The 26,830-nt window shown below is 47.1% G+C and overlaps 1 protein-coding gene across 5 annotated transcripts in view; it reads left to right on the top strand.

Annotated features, from left to right (window-relative positions):
* Positions 1-26,830, top strand: part of ephb2b (eph receptor B2b) — a 147,951-nt gene that overhangs the window by 61,367 nt on the left and 59,754 nt on the right. For all 5 annotated transcript variants that reach the window (XM_061832106.1, XM_061832104.1, XM_061832102.1 and 2 more), the window contains exon 3: positions 8,896-9,580. In XM_061832106.1, the coding sequence (XP_061688090.1) occupies positions 8,896-9,580 (685 nt within the window). The remainder of the gene's footprint in view (positions 1-8,895; positions 9,581-26,830) is intronic.

Below are 26,830 nucleotides of genomic sequence, written 5' to 3'. Positions count from 1 at the left end.
GCGGACTCATTTTGAAAAGGAGCCCACACGTCACGAGGAAGAAAATGGACACAAATAACAATACCTCCAAATATCGCCACAAATTAGTCATAAGATGGAGAATATGACTTGTTCCCTGTGAAGAGCAATCGAGCATCCCGGACTTAAGCGGTCAACATGTCCTCCTGACCCGCTCGCCGTCCCTTCCACGAGCTTAAGTGGGCTGTCGACGGCGGCCACTCAGCGACCGACGGGCGCGGGGCCCGGAAGTTGCTTCGGGTTTGCTTTTAATTACAGCGTAATACGCTGTAGCGCTGGTCCGTCGGGGAGACGCTGCACGAAGATGCAGAGGAAGCTTGTTGGGACATGTTTGCTAAAGGAGTCGTGCGAGTGCCTCGTTTTTCCACCTTTTCAAGCAGTTCTCACGTGTCCTCCTAAGACGACATTTGCTGCAATGCAACCACCGCTCACCCCGCCCCAAATACCGCCAGGCCAATGGCGAGTCTGTCGTGTGCGAGGCTGGACCACGGCCAAGACGGGCGTGGCCCGGCCACCCCTCTGAGCGGTTTCATCTCTGACACCTGTCGCCGATCACAGCTGTTTCACATGAGGCACTGTGACTAGACCATGTATTTAGGTTGGAGTCTTGGCGTTGAGTGTGCGTTACCTCATCCTGGGTTGCTCCATTCTAGTCCAGTCACGCTTTTGTCATGCTCTTTAGTTGACTCATAGTTATCGGACCTTGTTTCTCGTTTTTTGGATCCTGCTCTCTTGGACTGTGCACGACTTTAGTTTATAATAAATCCCACTGAACATCATTCCTTTGCCTGGGGGTCCTGCATTTGGGTCCGCCCCCGCACGTTGGATCATAACAAGAGTCTGGCTTTTGAGCCCAAGCGGACCGGGTAAAGCAGAGCAAAGCAAATTTATTTGTCTATTTGCACATTTCATACACGAGGTATCGCAATGTGCTTTTCATGATTAAAAGCATTTGAAAACAAAAAGATAAAACATTTAAAACGAGTTTAAAAACAATAAAGTGCAAGTAATATGATCAAAAAGTGGATAAGAAACATGAGAAAAAAGAAGAGTTTTCAAGCTGGATTTCAAACATTCCCACTCGGGGCTCACCTCTGTTGGCAACTTCTTCCGTTTGTGTGTGCAGCATAATAGCTAAACGCTGCTTCGCCTTGTTTGCATTGGACTCTGCGCTCCACGATTTGACCTGATCTCAAAACTCTACCAGGTTTGCATACCGGAAGCATTTCTTTCATGTATTCAGGACCTAAAATCATTTCGTGATTTATTAGACCAGTAGCAGAACTTTAAAATCTATTCTAAAGCTGACTGGAAGCCAGTGCAAGGACTTTAGGATTGGCGTTATATGCTCTGACCGCTTTGTTTAGTTCAGAATGCGAGCTGCAGCTGTTTAATACTCTTTTTTGGGGGGAGTCCTGTCAGAAGACCATTACAATAGTCAAGTCTACTTGAGATAAAAGCGTAGATGAGCTTCTCCTGGTCTGCTTGACACATGCAAGACTTGACTCTCGATATGTTCTTCAGATGGTAGAAGGCAGTTTTTTGTGATTGTGATTTGGTATGATTGTTGAAAGTCAGGTCGGAATTAATCGGAACATCAAGGTTTCGGACTTGGTCTTTGGTTTTTAAAGATAGAGAGTCCAGGTGTTGACTAACAGCAATTCTCTTTCCTTTATTGCCCATAAACAATTGTCTCAGTTTTTTGTGTTTCCGTTGATGAAAAATTTGGCTCATCCAGTTATTTATCTGATTTAGACTTTTCGACTAGATTTTAGGGTAGGAAAATGTCTCCGACTCGCAGGAGCAAAACTCAGATGAGCTGTGTGAAAATGTGTCTCGGCTCTTCATTGAACAAATCCAAGTTAGCTCCAAAAGTATTTGCGGTGACCACAGACGACATTTGGACAGCCCGCAAAGGAAGGAACGCCGACGACAAATAGTTCTTTACCGCAGCTTTGGATGTGCTTCCTGCGTTCTCGATGCAAAGAGAGTTTTACCCCCGAGGAAAGACTGCATCGGAAAATGGAGCGATGTGAATAATTGATTTACATCTGTCAGTGATGATGTAGCATCGGCGTCTGCGCGTCGCTTCATTGAAATTCGCGGCGCTGACGCCGACACGATGCAATCGGCGACTGGCTGACTTTTACGTAAATAAAGAAAATATACGTCTGTTCGGGAGTCCGTTCGCGCGGCTGCCGGGTTTCTTTATCGCCGGCAAGCAGACGTCCCGACGCGTCGTGCCCGCACGAGGCCTCACCGCCGCGGCGCATTCTGCAGATGACGTGCGGATCCTCGGTTATGTGACACCGCACGTGGCGGCAAGACAAATAATTCTTTTGACAATTGAGTCATCTTCCAGGGGTTCTTTCATGTATTCAGGACCTAAAATCATTTCGTGATTTATTAGACCAGTAGCAGAACTTTAAAATCTATTCTAAACCTGACTGGAAGCCAGTCCAAGGACTTTAGGATCGGCGTTATATGCTCGGTCCGCTTTGTTTTGGTCGGAACGCGAGCTGCAGCATTCTGAATGAGCTGCAGCTGTTTGATACTCTTTTTGGGGAGTCCAGTCAGAAGACCATTACAATAGTCAAGTCTACTTGAGATAAAAGCGTGGATGAGCTTTTCCTGGTCTGCTCGACACATACGAGACTTGACTCCTTGAGGTCCATTCTGCTTGGAAGCTGGCAAATGTTGACAAAAATGGGGTTTCTGTTAAAAGCCAAAACAAGAAGCAACAAATCGAGATCGATTTGCCTTCGTTGCTTGGGGGGAAGTGAGGACTACACAAGTTCGCTTACATGATGTACGTATGAAAATAACCAATTATCAGCTCGGTTGAGTCATATTTAGGTGGGAATGAGCTCGCAGGATTTCATATGAAGAGGTCGAGGGCTCAGACTAACGCGTGGTGACGCGCAGCACCGGCGTTACCTCCGCTCGGGCCGCCCTCTCGCGACACTTCTCGGCCGAAAGCTGTGAAAATGAGGACGTTTCTTCTAATTTCACACTTGGCGCTTGATCGTTGGGCTCTTATTATGCCCCATTTGCTTCCCTCCACTGGCCGTGATGAAAGCGGGCCAAAGGGGCTGCGACAGGACAAAAAGGGGCCCCCTCCATCACCACACATTTTGTTTGGGGTCTTTTTTTTGGCTACCTCAAAACGTTCCCCCCTCCCCGGTCGCCCCCACCTGTCTGCGTATTCGTTTTTTTTTTGTCTCGCTACGAGCTGCAGATGGTCGGCTCTCGTTTAATTGGCCCTCGGCTTCCCCGCCGCTCGTCGAGCGAGTGGGAAGGTCAATGGCTGCTCGTGACCTGCGATCACGATGTGGGCCCGGATACAAAAAAAAAAAAAAAAAACCCCAATAAGAAGCCAACATTTCGTATCCTGTTTGGAGGCCCAAAATAAATAAATGCACGTTCTGAGGCTCTCGCCCCACTCAAAAACTCAACAAATGTTGGAGTTGTGTTCAGCCTTTAAAAAAAAAAAAAAAAAAAAAAATATGCCCCCCAGAAGGCAGGTTCACTTAGCGGCGTGGAATTCGGTGAACACATCAAACAACGCACACCCCCCAAGTAAGTCTTTAGAAACCATGCTTGAAAAGACACAGGAAGTCTGGCAGCGAAGTTTGATGACTCGCCCTGAGACACCAAATTCCAATCACATTACTCCAAAACTTCAGCCCCCCAAAGCCAGTTTTTACTTTACTAACATGCTAATTGGTTGAAATGTCTGACAAAAAAAAAAAAAAAAAAAAAGTCTCAAGAAGACGTGCGGAACAAGACAGAAAGTCTGCCGTTTGGCTTTGACGCGTACATTTTACGGTTATTTTTGAACATTTGCTTGAAATATTTCCACTGTGGGCGGCGCGGCGGATCAGCTGGACGCTGAAATCTGATTGGACATTTCAAATAAAAATGAAAAAAGGACACTGCAGGAAGCACGTACACAAAATGTCATTGAACAAATACCGGGCGGTACGGTGGGGTCAGCTGGTTAAAGCCTCGGCCTCACAGTTCCGAGGTCCCGGGTTCGATCCCGCCCCCGCCTGTGTGGAGTTTGCATGTTCTCCCCGTGCCTGCGTGGGTTTTCTCCGGGTGGGCACTTCGGTTTCCTGCCACATCCGAAAAATATGCAACATGAATTGGACACTCTAAATTGCCCCAAGGTGTGACTGTGAGTGTGACTGTTTGTCTGTCTCCGTGTGCCCTGCGATTGGCTGGCGACCAGTTAAGGGCGTAACCCCGCCTCCTGCCTGTTGACAGCTGGGATTGGCTCCAGCGCTCCTTGTGAGGATAAGCGATGAAGAAAATGGATGGATGGATATTTCCACCGTCAGAAGCACATTTTAGTACGAGGTACTCGTATGCAGTATCTCGTCCCTGGTCAGTCAGGGTGAGCAGGCTCATTTTCACGTTTGTGGCTACAAATGGAAATTTAAAGAATCGACATCGAGACGGATTCGAACCCGAGTTGGTCCTTCGCAGTCTCCGCGTTGCTGAGACTTTCCTGCTCTCCGGTTGCCTGCCCTCAATCTCGTCTTGCACAACATTGTGTTTTTTTTCCTGCCTCTACGTGAAGCAGATCCAATTTGTGCTCCGCTATAGTTGTCGTTTGTTCGCGCCTCACCTTGGGACTTGAAGAGAGAAAATTCAGGCGAACTCACACAAAATCTCTCAACTGTGAGGCAAACATTTGGACCTCCGTCTACTAACGCGTTAAAACAAAATGGAATCATGTGATTCTGCAGTATTGCGCGCAATAAAGTGAGGTCGACCACCCAAGATCCCGACTCTGTTCCCTGACCATCAAGTTTTGAGATCTGGCCAAGCCGGTTGACCAGCTGCATCTTTCCCGTCCCCTTTTGTTGAATTTTGGACCCGGAGATGGTCCGGACCGAGCCGAGCCGAGCCGAGCATCGCACTCAACGGTGATTAATTAGGACATGGGAATAAAGAATTTGAGCCGTTCTAATTAGACGGAGAGCGTTTGATGGAATGCCAGTTTTTGTAACAAGAGGGTCTGACTTTCCCCTCCCCGGCCGCCGTCAAAATGTGTCAGAGTCCTCGCTAAGTGGGCTCTAATTTGAGAGATTATATCAGCTGTGAAGTGGAGCGGCTGCGGCTGATGCAAAGCGCCTCTCTGGGGTTTTAGGAAGACTTTTTCTGCACCCCCCTCCTCTATTCGCCTTCCTCGGGCTGAGACGTCGAGGTCGAGGTCGCGACCCGTTCGGTGGTTCCAGAGCACGCCGTTCAAAGTTGGTGCCCTTGATCGGCGGCCAAGGGGGGCTCTGCGGAGAAAGAAAAAGAAACAGACGTAGAGAGGAGGAGGTCTCGCGGACCAGACTCCGGGCCGAATTCGATAATTCTTTCGTGCCGTCGCCCGGCGGAATATTCTGCGCGTTGCTCCGGCTGTGATTGATGTTTCTCGGGAATTCGCCTGAAGTGAAAAGAAGCTTTTTTTTTTTTTTCCACCCGTGTTCCGTGTTCTTCCATTCGAGCCGGCGCTCCATTTAGGTACAAAAGAGGCGGCCATGTCGGTTGCGAGTATTAAAAAAAGATAGACGCCGTTTTGTTTGTTTGGTTCCGAGCCACCTTCCCTAATTCAAACTTTCAGAAGCCGCTAAATAATCAATCAAAACGTTTACTCGGAAAGTAGATGGTGGTCACGCAACGGCTGACCCACTTCCCCCAGCCCGACTCTGACGGAAAAGCACACCGACTTCAAGTTCGGCGTCTCCGCAAGGAATCACAGTATGAGGATATTTTTCTCCCGCCAATTAAAGCAAACACAATCGTAAACATTAATGCCGGTTGACGCTTATTTCATCGGCACGCTACCATGAAAAAAAAAAAAAAAAATTTCATCTTTTTGACCCGCTTGTTCCGTTTTTTTAACTCGAGATCAGCATTGATGTTCTGGCTCAATCCGACGCGAGCATGTTAGATCATCCAAAAGGTTACAAACTAAATATGTATAACGTACAGATAAGCGGTGTTTTTTATCTCTTTATTAATGCTGTTATGTTCATTTCTCAAAAATAAGACCAGGTCAATTTGACCTTACAGTATGTTTAATTATCATCAACTCAGAAATGGAAAAAAAAAAAAAATCTCAATCAAGAATATCTAGCTCAATATTATGATGTTGCAATAATGGAACGAGCATTAATGTCAATTTTTGACGATCCAAAAGGGAGAGAAGCGGAAAACAAGAAAATCCCCGAAAACATCGTTTCTATCTCCTTGGTAATACTCAATGTGATGAAATTAACCTACAGCAGGTTTATTTATCAAAACCGAGCAGAAATAAAAATGAAAATGTCTCTCGACAACAACAGTGGGTCAATCCAACTTTGTCATAAAGTTAAAAAAAAAAAATAAAAAGCCCCCAAAACTATTATTAACTCCATTATTAACATTTCAGTCAATATTGAACTCACCTGTAATTATACTTTTATATCCCCCAAATTCAATTATTTTAGGATTGTTTTTTTTTTTTGACTTTTTTTTAACCAGACTTTAAGAAAACGTTGGCTGATGATGACGACATCAAAAATTTATACGTATCTTAACCCACCCCCCAAAAAAAATATTCCCCAAAAATTCACATCACCTCTGAGTCAGTTGAAAAGAAAAAAATAATAAAAAAAATTCCAAATGTTCCAACCTGCAGGTCGTTCCCTCTCACAGATTGCAAAATAAACCTTTGTCGTTGGAAATCTTCCGTATAAAAATGTTTTAATTTGCCCTGCATATGATAGCTGCTGGGGGGGTTCAACTCGGGCTGCAGCTTCAATCAACACTTAAGTGGAAAAAGGAGCCTCGGCGGAGCGATAATTAGCAACCTTCGTCTGACAGCGACATCGCCCCATGCAACAAATCACGGTCCTTTCCGGAAGAGATAAACGCTGTTAGCTTCGCCTGGCGTCAAAAATGAAGCCGGAGGTTGCGTTTCATCTTGAAGTATGTTATCAAAATATACTCGACGCGTATGCGGCAATGTTCGGGGACGGTCGTGGGACAGGTCGGGATATCAATGCGGATGTAATCGTTTAAAAACGTAAAAAGCTCGAGAAAAGAATCATTGATGGTTGGAATAATTTGACATATTGTGTATTGGGCGGCAGTAAAAGGCAATAACCAAAAAAAAAAAAAAAAAACATCTTTACCACTTATCCTCACGAGGGTCGCTGGGATTGCTGGAGCCTATCCCAGCTGTCAACGCAAAGGAGGCGCGGTACACCCTGAACCGGTCGCCAGCCAATCGCAGGGCACATCGAGACAAACAGCCGCACTCACAATCACACCTATGGGCAATTTAGAGTGTCCGATTCACGTTTTTGGGATGTGGGAGGAAACCGGAGTGCCCACCCGGAGAAAAGCCACTCGGGCACGGGTAGAAGATGCAAACTCCACACAGGCGGGGCCGAGGTCGGGATCGAACCCGCGTCCTCAGAACTGTGAGGCCAACGCTTTAGCAGCTGATCCACCGTGCCAAAAAAAAAATTCAAATAAATACAATGTATTCTACACAAAAGAGCATAATTGCAATATCATGAAAGCAACAAAAATAGTTGAAATATCATTTATGATTTAACGGCATCCAGGAATAAACGTCTTCATTTCTCAGGCCATTGGTCAACGGCGGCGGGTCGCACGCTACTTTTGTTTCCTTGTTTATGTATTCAGCGTTGAAAATGACTTTACCAGCTTGATCACATTAATGGGTGCAAAGTTCAAAGTCGCTCGGAGGAGTCGGCGGGACGTGCCAAGTTGGACGGGCCTCCAAAAAAAAAAAAAAAAAAAAAAGCTGCTTTTCATTTGTCTTCCTCTTTTTGGCAGACTCGGCGATGTCGAGATGTGATGTTGCTTTGCGCCGTGTAATCAATTTAATGACGGCGTCGCCTTAAGCTGATTACCCGCCTGATAATTACATTTTTCAAAGTGCGCGCGGTAACAAATGCGTTATTGGTAGAAAACAGACATCGGCGGGGGTTTATTACTGATTAATCGTAATGAGAACCACGTCGACCTTTTACGGCGGGACTGCGCGTGCCGTGTTTACGGTATCCCTAAACTTTGGGTTCTATTTGTTGCATCTGCTTACAAAGAAATGAACAGCCGATAATTTTGGAGCTTGTTAAGTGATTATAATATCACAAATGCAGTCAACGGAAAAGTTATTTGATCACCCCGAAACATTTTGACACCAGCTAATCTGTGGGAACCAAAATTATGAATGACTTCAGATGCTTATTTCTCTCAACAAAATTAGCATTTTAGCTAAAAGTTTTACACTTTCTGAATGCAATTTTGACTCATATTCTCTTGAGAAACAACCATAAAAACCACGAGAATGTTGAAGACTGTTGAAACTGTTCTCGAGGCATTGACGCGATCCCAACTCGACTGTTCTGGTGGTCTGAGAAGACGTTTGGCCTCCCGTCCGAGCGTGTTTCATCATTTCATGGAATAACAATAGTAGGTCGGACAGCATGAGCCTGAATTTGGGGTGGAAGCTCGACTATTTATGGTCCGAGTTGGATGCGCGCCCCCGCAGCCCCAAAACCACAAATGGTATCATTCTTCTTTTGGAATGCAAATTGAGAGTTGTTGAGATGGATTGCAGGGACGGCGTTGTCTGTCAAGCAGAACCGTTGAGTGGAAAACTCTCTCGTTAATATTCCGTTCAAAACGGCGGCGGTGCTGCCTTGAAACAAAACAAAACAAAACAACAAAAAAAAGCAACCCGATGGATCCGGTGCCCTGAGAACGAAAGAACTGAATGAATGAGAACGTTCGCACAGTGTTCGACAGATCCACCAGCCAATCTGAGGTCAAGCTCACGTTGCCTTTCCGTCTCGCCAACAGTGGGAGGAGGTGAGCGGTTACGACGAAAACATGAACACCATCCGGACCTACCAGGTGTGCAACGTCTTCGACAACAACCAGAACAACTGGGTGCGCACCAAGTACATCCGGCGGCGCGGCGCGCAAAGGATCCACGTGGAGATGAAGTTCTCCGTGAGGGACTGCAGCAGCATCCCCAATGTTCCCGGCTCCTGCAAAGAGACCTTCAACCTCTACTACTACGAGTCGGACGCCGACACGGCCACCAGGACCTCGCCGGCCTGGATGGAGAACCCCTGGATCAAGGTGGACACCATAGCGGCCGACGAGAGCTTCTCCCAGGTGGACCTCGGCGGCAGGGTGATGAAGATCAACACCGAGGTCCGGAGCTTCGGCCCCGTATCCAGAAACGGCTTCTACCTGGCCTTCCAGGACTACGGCGGCTGCATGTCCCTCATAGCTGTGCGCGTCTTCTACCGGAAGTGCGCCCGCATCATCACCAACGGGGCGCTGTTCCAGGAAACCTTGTCCGGGGCTGAGAGCACCTCGCTGGTGGCGGCGCGAGGGGTTTGCATCCCCAACGCGGAGGAGGTGGACGTGCCCATCAAGCTGTACTGCAACGGTGACGGCGAGTGGATGGTACCCATTGGGCGGTGCATGTGCAAAGCTGGCAACGAGGCGGCGCAGAACGGGACGGTGTGTCGAGGTTCGTCTTTCCTTGCTCTTTCTTCGGCTCTGGTAGTTTTAGACTCCTCCAAGAAATTGGACCACTTAATGCTCATTTACACTCTGTCATCAAATGCATGATTTTTAGTCTGTTCTTAATGACAAAACAGCAGCCGGCGTGGACCCATCTGGTTTTTTTTTTTTCGCCACAAAACATGATTTTGACGTATATGGCGTTTTGTAACTCCTGCCGTGAAAATCCTCGCGATGGATTTGTTTTTGAGAAGTTCGTTAGTAGCAGACACCCACTCAGGCGCTCTTGTAGTATTTCAACTAGTTTTACCTCCGGGAAGGTAGCCCGTTGTTCCTCCGGGTTTGCGAAAATGCCGGCTCGTTCCGTTGCTGGATATTGCTCGAAGACTCTGGAGCCTTTCAGAAGTTTCCAAGAGACCCGGTTCGTCATGCAAAATGGATCGCACGGGTGCAAAGGACGAGAGTTTCATGGGTCCCAAACGACGAAAAAAAAATAATAATTTGGGGCGGACCAAGTAATCTGTCTCTCATAACGTAACAAAAGATCTGCGTATGTATGACAGGTGGCCTAAGAGTGTCGATGCCAGTTGGCTGGGCCTTCCCGGCCTTGTCGACGAGGCCGAGCTAGCCGCCGGCCTTGTCGGCCGGGGTGGCTCTGGCTCATCTCCGCCGTGGAAGCGGATCGGACTGGGAGGCGGTTTGGCCGTGATCCGTATGTGAACGTAACAATAGTGTAATATCGCCCCGGTAACTTCACCTGGTTGCGAGACGTTCTCTTCTCCGTGTTCGTCTCCCATGTTAGGGGCCACAGCGTGTTTTCGACGGCGAACGTCACGGACAGGAAATGCAGCCAATATGGTGACCCACTTGAATATCGAATGACACTTCCGCAACTTTGCGTACGGATGACGCGCTTTCCGCTCATATTTATTTTTCCGTGTAGACATTGAAGTGAATAATGTTTTATGTAATTTTTCATTCCAATATCTATTTTATAGGGACGACACTTGACCTTTAAGGGACCCGTGTAGCTTTGGTTGGGTAATCTGTATTCATGTCATACATATTTCTGTCAGTGTAATGTTGAGCTTTGAAACAAATAGCGCCCCAGTTTGCCTTCTTTCCATCAAGTGTGCTCATTCCAGGACACTTAAAAGCAAATGCAGATCCACAGACACTCGAGGATGTGCAATATTTTCTATAGTTTTGCATTTTATTATGATTTTTTTACCCAATACGTTTAAAATGTGGAAGGGGTAAAACTGGGGAGAAAAAAAAAAAAAAAAAGGTTTTTATTTGATCTCAATCTGAATTGTTGCTATTGTGGCTTTCGGTCACTGTCGCTGGTCTCTGAAACTGACCAGGAATCGTACCTGCGCTATCGATTTGAAAAGACGCAGCATGTACCACTTGCACAATACTACCAGTGCATAAAAAAGCGTTTTTTTTTTTTTTGTTTTTTTTTTACTCTAAATCCTTTGAAGCTATTGTACTAAGCAGGCAGGTTGAAGCTCTTTTGACTAAAGGAGAAATAACGGCTGCGCTCGTCTCTCTCCCCCCCCCCCCCATCCACGCGACAAAGACGGCACTTTTTCCAAATGGCCTCCATTTTGCCTTCCCCCACCGGAGGCCCGCATCGATCGGACGTCTCAAAACGTCGATGTAAGCGGCGCGCCGTACCGCGCGTCCTTATCTACGCCCAGGCGGGTGGCGCCGCTTGTTTAAGCTCGCCACGAGGCGTCTCCGGCTGGAAACAGCGTGACGGCGTGTCGCCCCGCGCGCATCCCGCCCATCTCGACAAATCCCCCACCTGCACCCGTGATAACTGTGTTCCTGCCACCCCCCCCCCCCCCTCTCCCCACGTGTTGGAGTGTGCATTCGCGGATGTGTGTGTTCACCGGGGATGGCGAATGGCATCGCGTATAAACCGCAAACGTTGCTAAAGAAAAAGCAAACGAGACCTTTTAAGTCACGTCAGCCCGACTTTGATGCTACTTTTGGATTTTTACGGGCATTTAGTCGTGCAAATTTTTTATGAAAGTAAAAGACAAGAAGTGTTATTGTTGTTTTGCTCTGTGAACAAACGCAGTGCCGCTCAGCTTCCGTCTTCTGGTCGTCGTGGGTATTTTGGCATTATTTACCATTCCTATGACATCGTCAAAACCCTTCTTGTTCAAATTCCAAACCTAAAAAGTGAAAAATTTCAGATCCATTTTGAAAATCACTAAATCTGTCCTCATCTATACAGAACAAAAAACAAAACAAAACAAAACAAAACAAAAACAACAACAACAACAAAGGAAGCAATCTAATGTTTTGGATTTTCTTCCTTCAAACCTTCGAACTGTGGTACTAAACCAGGGCTCGGGAACCTTTTCCACTGAGAGAGCCGTACATGTCAAATATTTGAAAACGTCATTTCAAAAGAACGATTCAAAATTTACAAAACTAAACGCAGCTGTATTTGCACATTTGCGTAAGACCAACACTTTTAGAGTACAATAAAGTCTCTGAATTCTTTTAAATGATGACAAAATTACTGCGACTCGAGGTGCTTCCTGGTTTTGCTCATGGCTTTGGAGTCGGTTTCATAAAAACAATTCAATATTTAAAAAACTAAACACAGCTCTATTTGCGCATTTATGTAAGACCAACACTTTTAGAGTACAATAAAGTCTCTGAATTCTTTTAAATAACATGATTTTGCTAAGCAATGATGATAAAAGTACTTCTTCCCATGAATGCGACTTCAGGTGCTTCCTGGTTTTGCTCGCGGCTTTGGAGTCGAAACGATTCAATATCTAAAAAACTAAACACAGCTGTATTTGCGCATTTATGTAAGACCAACACTTTCAGAGTACAATAAAGTCTCTGAATTCTTTTAAATAACATTGTTATGATGTTGCTAAGCAATGATGACAAAAGTACTTCTTCCCATGAATGCGACTTCAGGTGCTTCCTGGTTTTGCTCACGGCTTTGGAGTCGAAACGATTCAATATCTAAAAAACTAAACACAGGTGTATTTGCGCATTTATGTAAGACCAACACTTTCAGAGTACAATAAAGTCTCTGAATTCTTTTAAATAACATTGTTACGATGTTGCTTCTTCCCATGAATGCGACTTCAGGTGCTTCCTGGTTTTGCTCACGGCTTTGGAGTCTGTTCCGTACATCATCAGATGAAGCTTCACGTAGGCGTTGAGAGTTCCATCTGTTAATCGTGAACATAATTCAATGGGATTTGCCATCATGATGGTAGGGATGGTGAACAGTTCTTGCCGACAAAGGCGCGTCTTCTTTACGCAAAGTTGGCAAAATGTTCATTGGCAGCGTCGAGTACGAATTGCTTTGGCGTCCTCCCCATCTGTGAATTTCAACACACAGGAGAACCGTCCCTCTCCACAAACGGTGTCAAAACTTCAGTACTCCTCATATTTTTGTCTTTGAGCGACCTTTGTCAAAATCGTTTCCATAATTAGTTGCTCTGACACGATCAGCGTCAGACCCTTTCGCACCTCTGGACGTCGACTACCACGCAAAAACCAGGCCAAACTGTCTCTACGTCATTTGCCACACCTAACTACGGCAACTCCACGAGAACAAACCTCCTCTGCACGACAGAAATCAATGTGAGGGCTCCGCGAGCCATATGTAACCACAAAAAGAGGCTCGCGAGCCATAACTTGCCGACCCTTGTACTAAAGTGCGACTTTGAGGTTCCGCTTCCACTCCTTGGTACAAGTTTGTGTCGTCGTTGATTTATAGCAGCAGCTCCAGCAAACTGTGTAATCATTCTTAGTGCGATGCTGAGAGGCACGAGCGCTCGGAGCCAATACCGGGCACACACGAGGATTCGCAATGAGTCGGCATCCCGCCATAATTACGCCGCTCTGCTTGTTTATGTGACCTCCGTGTAAGTCTCCGAGGTTGAGTTTCGCCACGCCGCTCTTTCGGCGCTAAATTGGATTATGCAAGTAATTGTTTTCCGCTCAACAGAGACAACATGTCGATCCGATTTCGTGCGCTCGCCGTGCGGAACGTGCCGAAACCTCAGCAGAATCCGCACCGAATTGGGTTGCACGCACACTGAATTTCAAATTTGTGAAAAACGTGACGGGGTGCTTACCGCTCTTTGCGGTGTACTCGAGATGACGACCGGCAGAGCACACCAACGCACGACATCTCCAGACGTCTGTCGGAGTCCTTCGGCTGCTGGAAAATCCAGAACAAGAAGTAACCCGAAAACTTTTCAAGATAGGAAGCCAAGTTTTAATCCGGCCAGAAGTATTTGCCATGGTCAATGGTCAACGTTGTTTCTGACCCTCAGCCCTGACCTGACCCTTTTCTTATCAGATCGGGGAGGAAAATAGATCACTCTTAACGCGGCAGGCACCGCACGATAACCGCTCGGGATAATCTTCTACAGATCAACGATAGTCGGGCTTTGGCTGACTTTAATCGGAAATGAGACTTCATCGTTTTGGCCTCTGTACATAATACTTCAGGATACTATGGTTGACAAGTTTTTTTGTTGTTGTCATCAATGTCAAGTTGAACAAAATATTTGATCTTATTTCTTCATCGGAAGGCGTAAAAATGCTCCAATTTGGCCCAATCATCACAACGCGTGTACTCCAACTCAGGTGCCAATTCGTCCATCCATCCATTCATTTTCTTTGCCGCCTATCCTCACAAGGGTCGCGTGGAGTGCTGGAGCTTATCCCAGCTGTCAACGGGTAGGGGGCAGGGTGTACACCCTGAACTGGTTGCCAGTCAATCGCAACCCAGGTCGAGACAAATCACAATCACACCTAGTGGCAATTTGGAGTGTCCAATTAATTTTGCATGTTTTTTTGGGGATGTGGGAGGAAACCGGAGTGCCCACCCGGAGAAAAGCCACGCCAGCACGGGGAGGACATGCAAACTCCACACAGGCAGGGCCAGGATTTCAACCCCAGTCCTGAGAATCCGCCATGCCGCCCCCCCGACTCATCCATCCATCCATCCATCCATCCATTATCTACCGCTTTTCCGGGTCGGGTCGCGGGGGAAGTAGCTTCGACAGGGATACCCAAACTTCCTTTTCCCCAGCCACTTCTCGCAGCTCTTCCGGAAGGATCCCGAGGTGTTCCCAAGCCAGCCGAGAGACACGGTCTCTCCGGCGTGTCCTGGGTCGTCCTCGGGGTCTCTTTCCAGTGGACGTGCCTGGAACACCTCACCAGGGAGGCGTCCGAATCCGATGCCCCGGCAGCCACCTCATCTGCTTCCTCTCAATGCGGAGGAGCAGCGGCTCGATACTGAGCCCCTCCCGGATGACCGAGTTTCTCTAAGGGAGGGCCCGGACACCCTGCGGAGGAAACTCATTCGGGCCGCTTGTGTCCCAATTCAATGCTCAGGATAATATTTAGGAGACATCTGATTTATGATCGGAAACGGCGAATCTGGCTGAACGTGGTCCTGATCCTTTCAAAGGACGACAACGTAATGTATACGAATTCTTCGTTGCCTTTTTTCCCGTTATCGGAACGTGAGGAGAATACTTGTTTTCGGCCCGTGCGTATGCGTGCGCGCCTCGCTTAAGCATAGTGACACGACCCGAGATACGTATCCCTTTCCACCAACGTACTTTGCCCATCGTCGCTCTCACCCTGTTTTCATGCTCACATGACACGCCAAGTGATTAAAGCTTCATGAGAGGGGGAAAAATGCATTATCTGGGAGTGCGGCCGACCTGAGCGGAGATGGATCTAACGCCTTTATATAAAAGTCATGAGCCCGGGCGCGGTGCATCTGACAGAACCGAGCTCAAACGCTAAGTGTTCCCTATTTTTTTTTTTCTTCATGCGTCGGCCGCACTCCGCCGTCCTCCCCCGACGACCCGAAAGCCGATCTCACCGCTCGAAACTGCGGCGGGCCGCCGCCTCTCGAACCGCGGCGTTCCGCGTAATGAATTGATCCGTGCGAGATGCGGCGTCGCCCGCCGAATATTGCGGTGTAATGAATTGATTTGAGAGCGCCCGGAGAGATCTTCTTTCATAGGCGGATTAACGGAGCCGCGGTGACCGCACAACGCCGCCCGGATGAAAGCGACTATGGGTACTGTAATATTTATAACCCGAGCAGCCGGAGCTTTGTCCCGACATTCCCGCAGCTTAACGTACAATTATGGGTGTTACAATTAAAGTCTCGGCTGGATCCCTGGCAAATAATTATGTTGTCAGGAAATCTGTCAAAACATTGATATACAAGGGGGGTGCTTACAACAAATTGCCCGGACCTTCCCTCGGTGATTGCCTTACAAGCGAGATTGGATTTCCGCCTCGGAGTGGAGGAACCGCGGCGGTGGCTTTCGGGGTCGAAGATGGCCCTGAAAAAAGGGGAGATCTTATTTCCCCCCGCCGGCCTCCAGGGGACGGCGCGATGCAAAGACACACGGGCTTGTGTTTGCCCTCGCCGCTCTCGCGCTCGCTCTCTCCAAAAACCGACAGTGTTCCCCTTCACGCCGGTACAAAGCCAGCCAGGTTCATGCGGGGAATTGCAAACTTAACAATGCCCATGTGCGCTTTTCCACTGTAATCCGAGAATCTCCGGCCGAGCGATTGTGAGTTGAAGGGTCCCGAGAGAGCGTGTGTGGCTCGCCGTGTGGCCAAGATTCAAGATAATCTTCTTCGGCAACTGTAAACATCGCAGAAAAGGCCCCCGAAAATTCCTCATTTCTCATCCGTGAAGGGCTAAAAGTGACACTCATCACGACTTGGATTCGCAGATCCAATTTCATCGGCTTCAATGACTGTATCCATCCATCGGCCGTATTTGCGTGTACGTATCAAGTGGCTCATATCCGACACGGCTGATGAAACAACCGGCCAAGTAGCACATAAATCCGCAAGCCTCAATATAGAAATAGACATTCGTACATACAGAAAATAACTGATATTAAAGTGTGCGAAGCGTGTCGTTGGATTGAGGTAACTCTTACAGCAGTCGATCGAAATGAGGGTCATCTCATCTCTTCATTACTTCACTGGCCACCATCAAGAAATATTTTCTCTATGCAACATATTTAGACCATTTTGCACGCGTTTGCTGGAATTTGCATTTATAGTGGGCATTTTTCAGGGCGCATTTGCGTTCAGGCATACACGTATGCCACCGGTCGGGCGTGTGGCGATGACCGCAAACTGGAATTGAAAAGGTACAGTATCGCCCATCTGCGCGTTTATGACGCACTTCTTGGCGCGTCCGGTACTTATCAGGCCTTTACCCACAATTCTAAAGAGTCTCGATTTGAAGATTTGCAATTTCATGTGGCGTATTTTCCGCAATTTAAGGCGCACCTTCAACGAATGGCCCATTTTAAAACTTTTTTTTGTCCATATATAAGGCGCATAGAATAGACGCTACAGTAGAGGCTGGGGTTACGTAATGCGTCCATTAGATGGAGATGCGCTAAAGGCTCAATATCGAGCCATATATAAGGCGCACCGTCGGCTTTTGAAAAAATTAAAGGCTTTTAGTTGTGCCTTATATTGCCAAAATTCCCATATGTTTTTCTAATTGCGCCGTGGTGATGAGCGAATGGAGCAGTTGAGCTATTCAGCGGTCGACCCAGCCCTCGACGTCACGCTTCATCTGGGTACTTCGTGACCCAAGTGAGCAAACTGTTATAAAAGCGAGCCTGCACTGAACAATACATAATTTACAACCCAAAGTGTTGCACTGGATTAATGGAAATTGCTGCCCGAGGTGCGATCAGGATCAGGTTCAGATTAAACCTGTGACACTTTACACATTTGATATTCAAATTGTTGAAATGTTTTAGAGCAAAGGTCATCAACCTTTTTGAGGCTGAGGGCGCCTTCGTGAGAACTGATTGTACGAAGGGCTACGTGACTTGTCTGAAGCAAACTTCACTCATAGTTCATCATACATACATACCATTTTTTTTCATTTTAATTTTTTTTGTATGTTGTGACATCACAGGTATTTTCAAAATTTAAATAAGATTAGCAGATCAGATTCAAAATTTAAAGCTGTGGTGTTTTTCGAACATGCCTCGAGGGCACCTTAAATTGTCCTCGCGGGCTACCATGCGCCCGCGGGCACCGTGTTGGTGACCCCTGTTTGAAAGTGACATTTTAAGGGATTTCTTTCTAGAATTCTGAAAAATAAAGTGTATATAAATGCATAGCTTTGACGCTAATACAAATCACCCTGAGAAAACAACCGTGTACCGACTGTAAATCGTGGAAGATGTTTTGTTCTGGGGCTGCTTTGCTACATCAGGCACACGGTTTCTTGAATACGTACAATAAATGGAACAGCCATTGAGGCATTTTCGAGGGAAAAGTGAAGCTCATCGTTCCTTTTTACTCCTGTAGAGCCAGTCGCATACACGTGAGCGACCTTACGCTGAATAAGAGACAATGCGACCAGTTCAATGTGGAATCTAAAACGGTTGTTTAGATTGAGCATAATAAAACCGAAAAGAGGAGGTGCAAGCTCTCAATAAGCTCCTCTAATTCAGCGAGTGAAGCCCAATTATTGAAATCGCTCCGTCTGGAGAAGATTTAAAGGTAGAAATCAGCGCCGCGGCCCCGGCAATTCCACAGCGCCGGCTTTATTTCCCCCGGTGCCGCCGTCTTCTAATGGTGCCGCTAATCGACAAACGGAGGAGTTGTGGGGGTTGGGAGGGAAGCGCGCTGATGACTGGATGATTGTCTTTTGTTGCTGTGAGATGTCAAAATGCAAATGAAAACGGCGGCTTGAGGACTTTCGCAAGCAAAGATGAAAGATTGCGCTTTGTGAGTCAAATTCCACAGCTTATTTACATTCATTTTTTTTTCATTATTATTATTAACAGCCACCCCCAACTTTTTAGCCACTGCAGACCAGTTTAACATAAAGCAATATTTCAGTTTTCGGGCATATTATCAAATAAAAACGAATGACGTGAATGTCATAGTCGTAACTATTAGCTGCTATTCGCCCTCTTTAAGATGGTCGATGACGCAAAGTGTGCTGCTAATGTCCTGCCGACTTTGTTTTGGTTGCCGCCATTGCAGAAAATCCCTCTTCGCAATCGATACGATGTTGCAAATGGACGCAAAATATTCTGTGCTATTTTTTTCTCTGTATTATTGAAGATTTCATTTCCTAGTAAATTAGCTACCATATTTTAACTTTGATTCCTGATCTCCAAAATGCATTTGGTTAAAAATAATTTTTGCTCAATTGTGTCCCTTTTTTTTTTTTTCATTTCATGCGACCGTGACGCGTGTGACACAAGCGCACCTTATTTCCAAATTAACCATCCATCCATTTTCTGAGCCAGTTATCCTCACAAGGGTCACGGGCATGCTGGAGCCAATCGCAGCTGTCATCGGGCAGGAGGCGGGGTACACCCCGGACCGGTCGCCGGCCAATCACAGGGCACACGGAGATAGACAACAGTCGCACTAACAATCACACCTTGGGGCAATTTAGAGTGTGCAATTAATGTTGCAGGTTTTTTCTGATGTGGGAAATCAATAGAGTGCCCTAAAAAAAAAGCCACCCAGGGACAGGGAGATCATGCAAAATGTCAGGCCGACGCGCTAAGCAGTTGCTCCACCGCGCCGCCAGTTTCAAATTAGCATCACAAAATGAAGCGAGACGAGCCCACGAGTGCGCGTTCAGCGTTGTGGGTGATTGTGATTGTTTGCGTCGGCAAAACAAACACACTCGTACGAGATGACGGATTTGATCCGCTCCTGTCAACATCATTTTAACTAGCAGCCTTCCATTAGCATGGAGTGAAGTGTGCTCATGTGTGTGTGTGTGTGGCTCGGTGATAAGACAGCATTCATCTCGGCTGCCGATGCCTACGCGCACCATCTGCCAGCCGGTGTTTGTATTCAGATCGTTGGCGCGAGTGTGACCTCACAATCGTGCTGCTGTTGGAGTGCAGGTGTTGTAGCTGTCATTACAACACAGACAAGGGAGGGAGGGAAGGAGCGAGGGAGGAAGAGAGAGAGAGAGAGAGAGACAGTGGAGACGAGACTATTTGATATTTGGATTATCTGGATCGACACAGTAAATCCCTTACAGTGTAAATATGTACATTTGGGATCTAACTCTGGCCAAGCAAATCTTCGATCTGTTCATCACTGCTTGTAACATGAATTTTATTTACAGTTTATTGATGGCGGGCAGTCATACTCGGAAAATATTGCAGCCGTTAAGTTCAGAGTTCTATCAGGTGCCAGAGACAACTGCCTTACGAAATAAGGAAAAGATTAAGAAAACTGCAGCAGCAAGGCTGAAGCCAACACTAGTTTGCCAGAAGATCCATCCATCCATTTTTTTTTTTAGCCGCTTATCCTCATGGTGGGGTCGCGGTAGTGCTCGAGCCTCTCCCAGCTGTCAGTGGTTGCCAGCCAATCGCTGGGCACATAGAGACAATCACACCTATGGGCAATTTAGAGTGTCCAATTAATGTTGCGTGTTTTTGGGATGTGGGAGCAAACCCACGCAGGTACGGGGAGAACATTCAAACTCCACACAGGCGGGTCCGGGATTGAACCCGGGACCTCAGAAATGTCAGGCCAACGCTTTCCAGCTGCTCCACCGTGCTGCCTTGCCAAAACAGAGAAGGGAAGTTAAAACCGTAATTTTCACTCCTTTGCCACGTCGTCTGAGTTCTAAATGGTCCCGCGACAAACAATGAATCCATTTTTAATGACAATCGTGACGCGGGGTGGTGGTAGTTGACACGCCCGCGTCACAATCGAGGCGCTCCTGGCTCGAATCTCGATCAGGTCCGCCTGTGTGGAATTTGCAACGCGCGGGTTTACTTTGGGTCCTCCCACATCCCCAAAACACGCACGTTCGGTTCATTGAGGATGCGAAATTGCCCATAGGTGTGATTGACTGGAGAGCAGTCCAAAGTGAACCCGACTTCTCTTGCCAGAAGTCAGCTGGGATAGGCTCCAGCTCACCGTGACCCTAAAATTAATAATTGCTCCATTAAAAGCGCTTGGATGCCCCGCCAGTGTCTAACGAGAAGCCCCCGTTTTCACGCAGGATTCTTCTGGTTCTGTTCAGTTGCATGTGTCGAATACAACGAGGCGCCTGAGCAGATGTTGCTCAGCGCCAGTTTTTCCTCTCTAAAAATGACATCGCAGGCGGTGGGACTCGGGCTCGGCGTCTTTTTTCGGTGACACGACTGAGCTAAGGACGGCGTCGTCGGTGACAGCAGGCAAAGCGGTTAGCCGCGGTTCTGGTGTCCGCGGACGCCCCTGGAAACATTCCTCGGCTTTATCGTCTCGTCTCTGATGAGATTTCAGCCTGGCCAGGTGTGGTTTTTTTTTTTTTGTTTTTTTTTAAAAATTCTTTGTCTTTTCTGTCCATCAGTCTTTCGCTGTCTGTTGTGCATCCCGCACACATCCATACTCGAGCTTGACAGCACGCGAGAATCAGGGAAGACGGAAAGCCAATCCTTTAAGTTAAAGCGAGTGCAGAAAATCCCCCTGCGATGCACATGTGCAGGAACCGTACGTGCACCGTTAACGTTTTATACCCGCGCACGTATACTTCATCATGCTCCTTTTCACGGCCCATCCATCAAGCGCTGATGTGATAACGTGGCCCGTCGTCCCCGAGAATCGCGCTCGCCCTCCCCGGCCCGTTAAGGCGCCCCCTTTCCCCCCGGTAACGTTTTCCACATGTTCCCCCGCACACAAATGTCGTGTTCTGCTCCATAAAGCGGAGCACGGCTCGCCCTGCGCGTCGCACGTTATCCCAGCGCCATCTTTTGCATCTCAGGTTGCAAGTGCACATCCATTTGCACGTGATCGCTCATCTTGTTCGCTCAAAGAGGCTCAACCCGGGCCCCCCCCCCCCCCCCCCGGTTCCTACTCGTGGCGCCCTATCGCCGTCTCAACCCTAGAACCAGGAGTCCTGATAACGTCGGACAGTCTGGCGGGTGTTTGCGAAGGGAAGAATAGCAAAGTGACAAGCGGGGGAACTGATGGCTACGCTTGACAACGCCTGGACAGGTCATCACGACAACTGTTCAATTCCATATGCGCATCTGCAACGCAGCTGGGACTTAGTCCAAACATCCCGTTTACCCTCTCAGAGGTCCTGGACTCTGGTCTGGTTGAAGAATTCATGCCTCCCTGTCGACTCGGGGAGGCTGATAGATAAAGCATGTGTCCGGATCAAAGAAGCGGAGCAACGGTTTTAGACGGAAAGCCTCTTGAGTCAATCCATGCGCAGAAGGTGCCAATAAAGTTTCAAGCCCAACTGCGAGTTGGCCGCCTCGCTTTTCAAACTGCGACCATTTCAAAACTTAGTTGTTGTGTGGCTCCGTGACGGTAACGAGGCTCAACCGGCCACCCTCGAGCAGATAAATTCCTGATTTGTCATGAATTTGGCCGGCCAAAAAATGATCTCGTCAAACCGAAACGAATCGACAAGTCGACTTCCTCAACGCTGAGCCTTTTATTCAGCCGTACTTGCTTTGCTGGACGCGAACGAACAGTCGGCGCAAAAGCGTCTTGCTGCGGATCCGAGCATAGATCAAAACTTGAATGATAAGGAAGTAGCCTGAGCCAGGGTTGTCCGGGGGCCATTTACCGCACACTTTTTATTGCCTGTCGCATATTTGAATAAGAAAATGAAACACGGCCTGCATTCAAAAATCATGAGAGAAAGTCACATTGTTGAATTAAAAAAAATGAAGCAAAGGTTGAATGCCGCAAGAGTTGACACTTTTCTTCCTTTTTTTTGAAAGTTTTGTGAACATTTTCGGAGAGTTTCAAAGATTTCAGTTCTACAAGTAGACACCCGGCTTAGTTAAAAAAAGAAAAGTCAACAAGTGTTTCAAAGCAGCAATACCAGTTGCCCTGCTGCTCTTGGTGTTAGCGGAAAGTGATGATCTTGTCGCTCTGCGAAATGTTGTCTCTTTGGGAATTTTTGGGGTACTGCGACCGAGCAGAGGAGAAGTAGAGAAAACATGCTGACGAAGATGAATGGCTCGAGAAGGCAGTGGTTCCACGTTTCCACGTTTCCAGACCGCAACTCATCACTTTGTGACAAATTCAAGGTAACGTCAAGATAGTAGTATAACGCCGTCTTAAAATGAACCCTTGCAAGCAGCTACAAGAGTTAGCGCGTGCACAACTGGTGGAATACTTACTGGTACTCTTGTCGATCGAAGCGGATGAGCTGGCTAACTAGCATGGCTAACATCAGCTCATTTTCACTCTGATCCTACTGAACAAATTGGAGAAGTAGCTCAAGAGAAGTACAGTAGTACCTGATTGCATTCAATCATAAAAACATGTCAAAATAATAACATCAAAGTGGGATAGTTTTTGCTCCATTACATTATGACTAGTTAAAGGATATCCCCGTATTTTTATTATATTATAAAAAAAATGCTGCTCCACGGCAATAATAATAACTTTGCTTTATTTCCACCGAGATGAGATTTAGCCCCCCCCCCCCAAGAATGTTGACTTACAGCATTTTGAGTTGTTTTTAGCTGATTCACAAGGTGACGTCTCATTTTTGTGTCCCTCGGTGGGAAAACCTTTGACATCCCAGGTCGACAGACTTCTCCGTGTCTTTAAAATTCAGTTTGAAATGGCTTTTACCACCACCGCCACCAGAATTGAATTGAACCTCGAATAGAAAGCGCGACCAGCCAGTTCGTACTTCACTTGTGAGCGTCGTCTTTCCATTGCAGTCCGTCCGTTGTGAGATTTTTCAGATTCTCTGCCCAACAGATTGTTTCGTTCTCCAGCCCGTCATTCCATTTTTTTTTTTTTTTTTTTTTTCTCATCGGACCGCTGGCTCAGAAGCCACATTGGTCTTGATCCAGCCTGGCTGGGCTGTCAGTCTGGACCTTATACCAACACTTAGTTTGTAGCGCAGCTTCTATCCATCAGGGAAGCAAAGCACCACCTCCAACACAGTTTGGCTCTTCGTTCACTTTGAGTCTGAGGTCTTTTTTTTTTTTTTTTTTTTTTTTTTGAGGGGGTTAGCGGGCAACTCTTGACAGGTTTTTCATAAAGTCCTCTTGGTGTTGATGTCCAGATGGGCTGGAGACAGACTCTCGGGACCGCAAAGTCAGGACCATTCATAATTTTACCCCACTGAAGCTTTGACTATGATGACTTGAGCTTCATCGCATTTCCCGTCACACATTGCTAATTCGATATCGACTGCGGAGATCTTGTTTCCTGCCGTTTGAGCAATACATTTGGCACATTCCAGATGTCAGACACCATTTCTCAACTTTGAGATGCTCCTAAAACTGCACTTCAACGGCTACTATATTGGGTACCTACGCAGTTAAATGAAATTGAATAGGACCACTCCGTAAAACCTACGCGTGATATACGCACCGGCAATCAAACCAAATTTGAGCAGTTGTCTTCACGTTCGATCAAAGTCAGGCCAGCTGTCAATTTCCTTTCTCCTCCTCAATCTGCTTGAAAATCTGCTTGAAAAACGATCAAGGCAACAATCGTCAATGTTTAACCCGTTCAGTATTTCCAGTCACGAATCCTTTTTGCTCTACACCGAGCTTGGTTGATCTATGGACTCTTGGGCCTCGGTTTGGGGGAAGAAACTCACGATTGTCAGCGGAGGTATAGATTTGTAGTGTGCCGTGTTGATCACCTCAAATACACCGCTCACGATATTTTGTAGCTGTTTTTTTTTTTTTTTTTATTCATGATGCAATGAATTCTTCACATTTAAAAAAAAAAAAAAAAAAAAACATTGTCTAAGACGTTAGAAATTTACGTCTATGTTCCCTTTGGAAAGAAAGAAGTCGATTGTGGACTTACCCCGTCGGAGAGGTTTTAATTCAACACGATGTTTATCGTTGGGGTTGTAGTTTGCAGTTGTTTAGAGCAGCTGACGTTTGACTTTCTTAATGAGGATGTGAAGAGATGATTTCATGTGTGCAAAATCGTACCCAGTTCGTAGCAAATGAAATGTTTCTGCCCGTTTGGATTTCAAGATGTTTGGAAGTCATCTGATCATCGCAGTCTTGCATTGTCGGATTCTTTGCAATGGCAAATATTCCCACACACTGCCGCTTTGTGTCGGGCCCGCTCATTTTCCTCAGCCATTGAGCAGGATGAGCGCACTTGATGCCGAGCAGGACGACAAGATCGGCTCCGGCGACCTGATTTTAATTGCGGAAGCCTGTTTGAGGGGGCGGGCGGTGGTGGTGGGGGGGTGAGGGGGTTGCGATGCTTTTCCGTCGCTGTGGGGGACAGCTTGGCTTTATCAACGCACTACTTAGTGAATTTTCTGGCTGTTAAAACTTTTTTTTTTTTTTTTTTTTTACTCCCCCCTGGGCCGCTGCAAAGCAAATAAAACAGTCTGTTTAATGAGGCCGTGCCGCTCTCTGGTGCAATTCCCGAGCTTCCAGGGAGAAGGTGCGCGTCGACACGGCGCTCCGTTCTTATATCCCGTGTAAAGAAAGCGGGTTCATCCAGAGGATACTTTTGGTGGATGAAAGGCATAGCGGCAATTGCTAATCCTTATCTATTCATTCTCGATTTTCCGACCGGGACATTGTAGCGGTGAGTGTGAATGATGTGCCCCCCCCATCCCTGCCCTTCTTCGCTGAGGTCTCTCCGCTGTCATTGTTGCTGCTTTCCCACAGTTTATTCTGTGAAGCCCTGAAGGATCCTCTGGTTGGATCCCAGTCTCGTGGAGTTGGAGGAGGTGAGACCCGACATCAAGCTAATGAGAAAATTGCTCAATTTTGCTCGCTGGGGAAAAACTGAACCACTTCCTGTGCATCCCAACGTGTTTAAACAAAGCCGGCGTAGGATTGCTACATATTGAATTAAAGGGGGCGTGTTAGGGGAAATTAGCTTAACTTTAGCTTCGGAAGTTTCCGCCTACCCGGAAAATGAAATTACACAACACAAAAATTCCTCTTTTATTATCTACCCGTTTTCGAAAGTGTGTCAGAGAGCGAGCTGTTCTGGACTTTGGGGCTAATTTACATAATAACTTCACACACACTCAATTTCTCAAACCATGACATGGCCACGTAGTTTACGCAAAGATCCAAAGACCCCTTCAATCCAACACCCTGTCTGAAACATGATCATGCAGAAAAACTCCACTCCACGATTATGACATATTTAAAAGCTATGCAGAATTGCATGGACTTTTGTAGGGTCCACAAATTAGCCTTAGCCACTGGCCAAATGCTCGTCGGCAGGCGGACTTTCGCCGCCATTATCAAGCCTCCGGCATCACACAGACGCTTAACTGTCGACGTGATGAGAAGGGCAGTCTGCGAAACTCGGCTATACCCCGATAGTCATGGTATCAAAAACTAGATCCAGCAGTTTATGGGGCGGGATACGCAGTTGCCCATGAGCACGACACAGGACCTGCCTCTGTCAGTGGGCTGATTCCAGCAAGACAAAAGATCGTAGAGTGCGCTATAATTCTTGAACATTGGAGTATTTTCACGACATTATTTTGCAGATGTTATTAAAGAGGGTGGTGGTGGTGGTGGTAGCTGGGTTGGGTTGGGTTGGGGGGGGGGGTGATCAGGAGATGTGCTTCAGGGCAGAGAGCGACGCATTTTACAATAAACAGATTTAAGAAAACATCATGTACCAAACTCCTCAGGGCCCAAAATGAAGTAACCCCCTCCGCGCCCCACTGAAGCCTGGGAAATGCTCACTTCCTGCCGAGACCGGTGTTCTTGATTACTGCGGGGCTGCATCGTCTCTAGCAAGCCTTTTGACGTCCACGTCTGCGCACATTCAGCCCTGCCTCAACACATACCAGGACCCCCTGCCCGATTCCCCTTCCTCCAAAAGAATATCTCTTCTCCGCAACTTCAAGAACCGCCTGGAATACATTAGTCGCGGTTATTAATGAGATTGTTTTGATGCCTCCTTCCTCTTGTCTCGGAACCCCCACCCCCACCCCTCTCCCCACTGCGCAAATACGAGTGGTGATGGCTTAAATAAAGGAAAAACTGCCGGCTCAGAGGCAGACGGAATGCGCCGAAACAGAGAAGAAAGAGTCCTTAAAGATCATCTCCTGACCGCACGGCGTGATGGTATGCTCTTGGCAAGGCGTTCAGTAGCTGCAAACACATAAGTTGACTCGGCTGAGGTTTGTAAAGAAAAATAATGGTTGTGATTTAAAAAACAAAAAAAAACAAAAAAACAACACCTCAGAGAAGATGGGAGTAGTCATTGAAGCGGCAAGAAT

Source organism: Syngnathoides biaculeatus, chromosome 10 (genome assembly GCF_019802595.1).
Source record: "Syngnathoides biaculeatus isolate LvHL_M chromosome 10, ASM1980259v1, whole genome shotgun sequence".
NCBI lineage: Eukaryota > Metazoa > Chordata > Actinopteri > Syngnathiformes > Syngnathidae > Syngnathoides > Syngnathoides biaculeatus.
The sequence above is the reverse complement of the archived record's forward strand: the minus strand, read 5'-3'. Positions and strand labels throughout refer to the sequence as shown.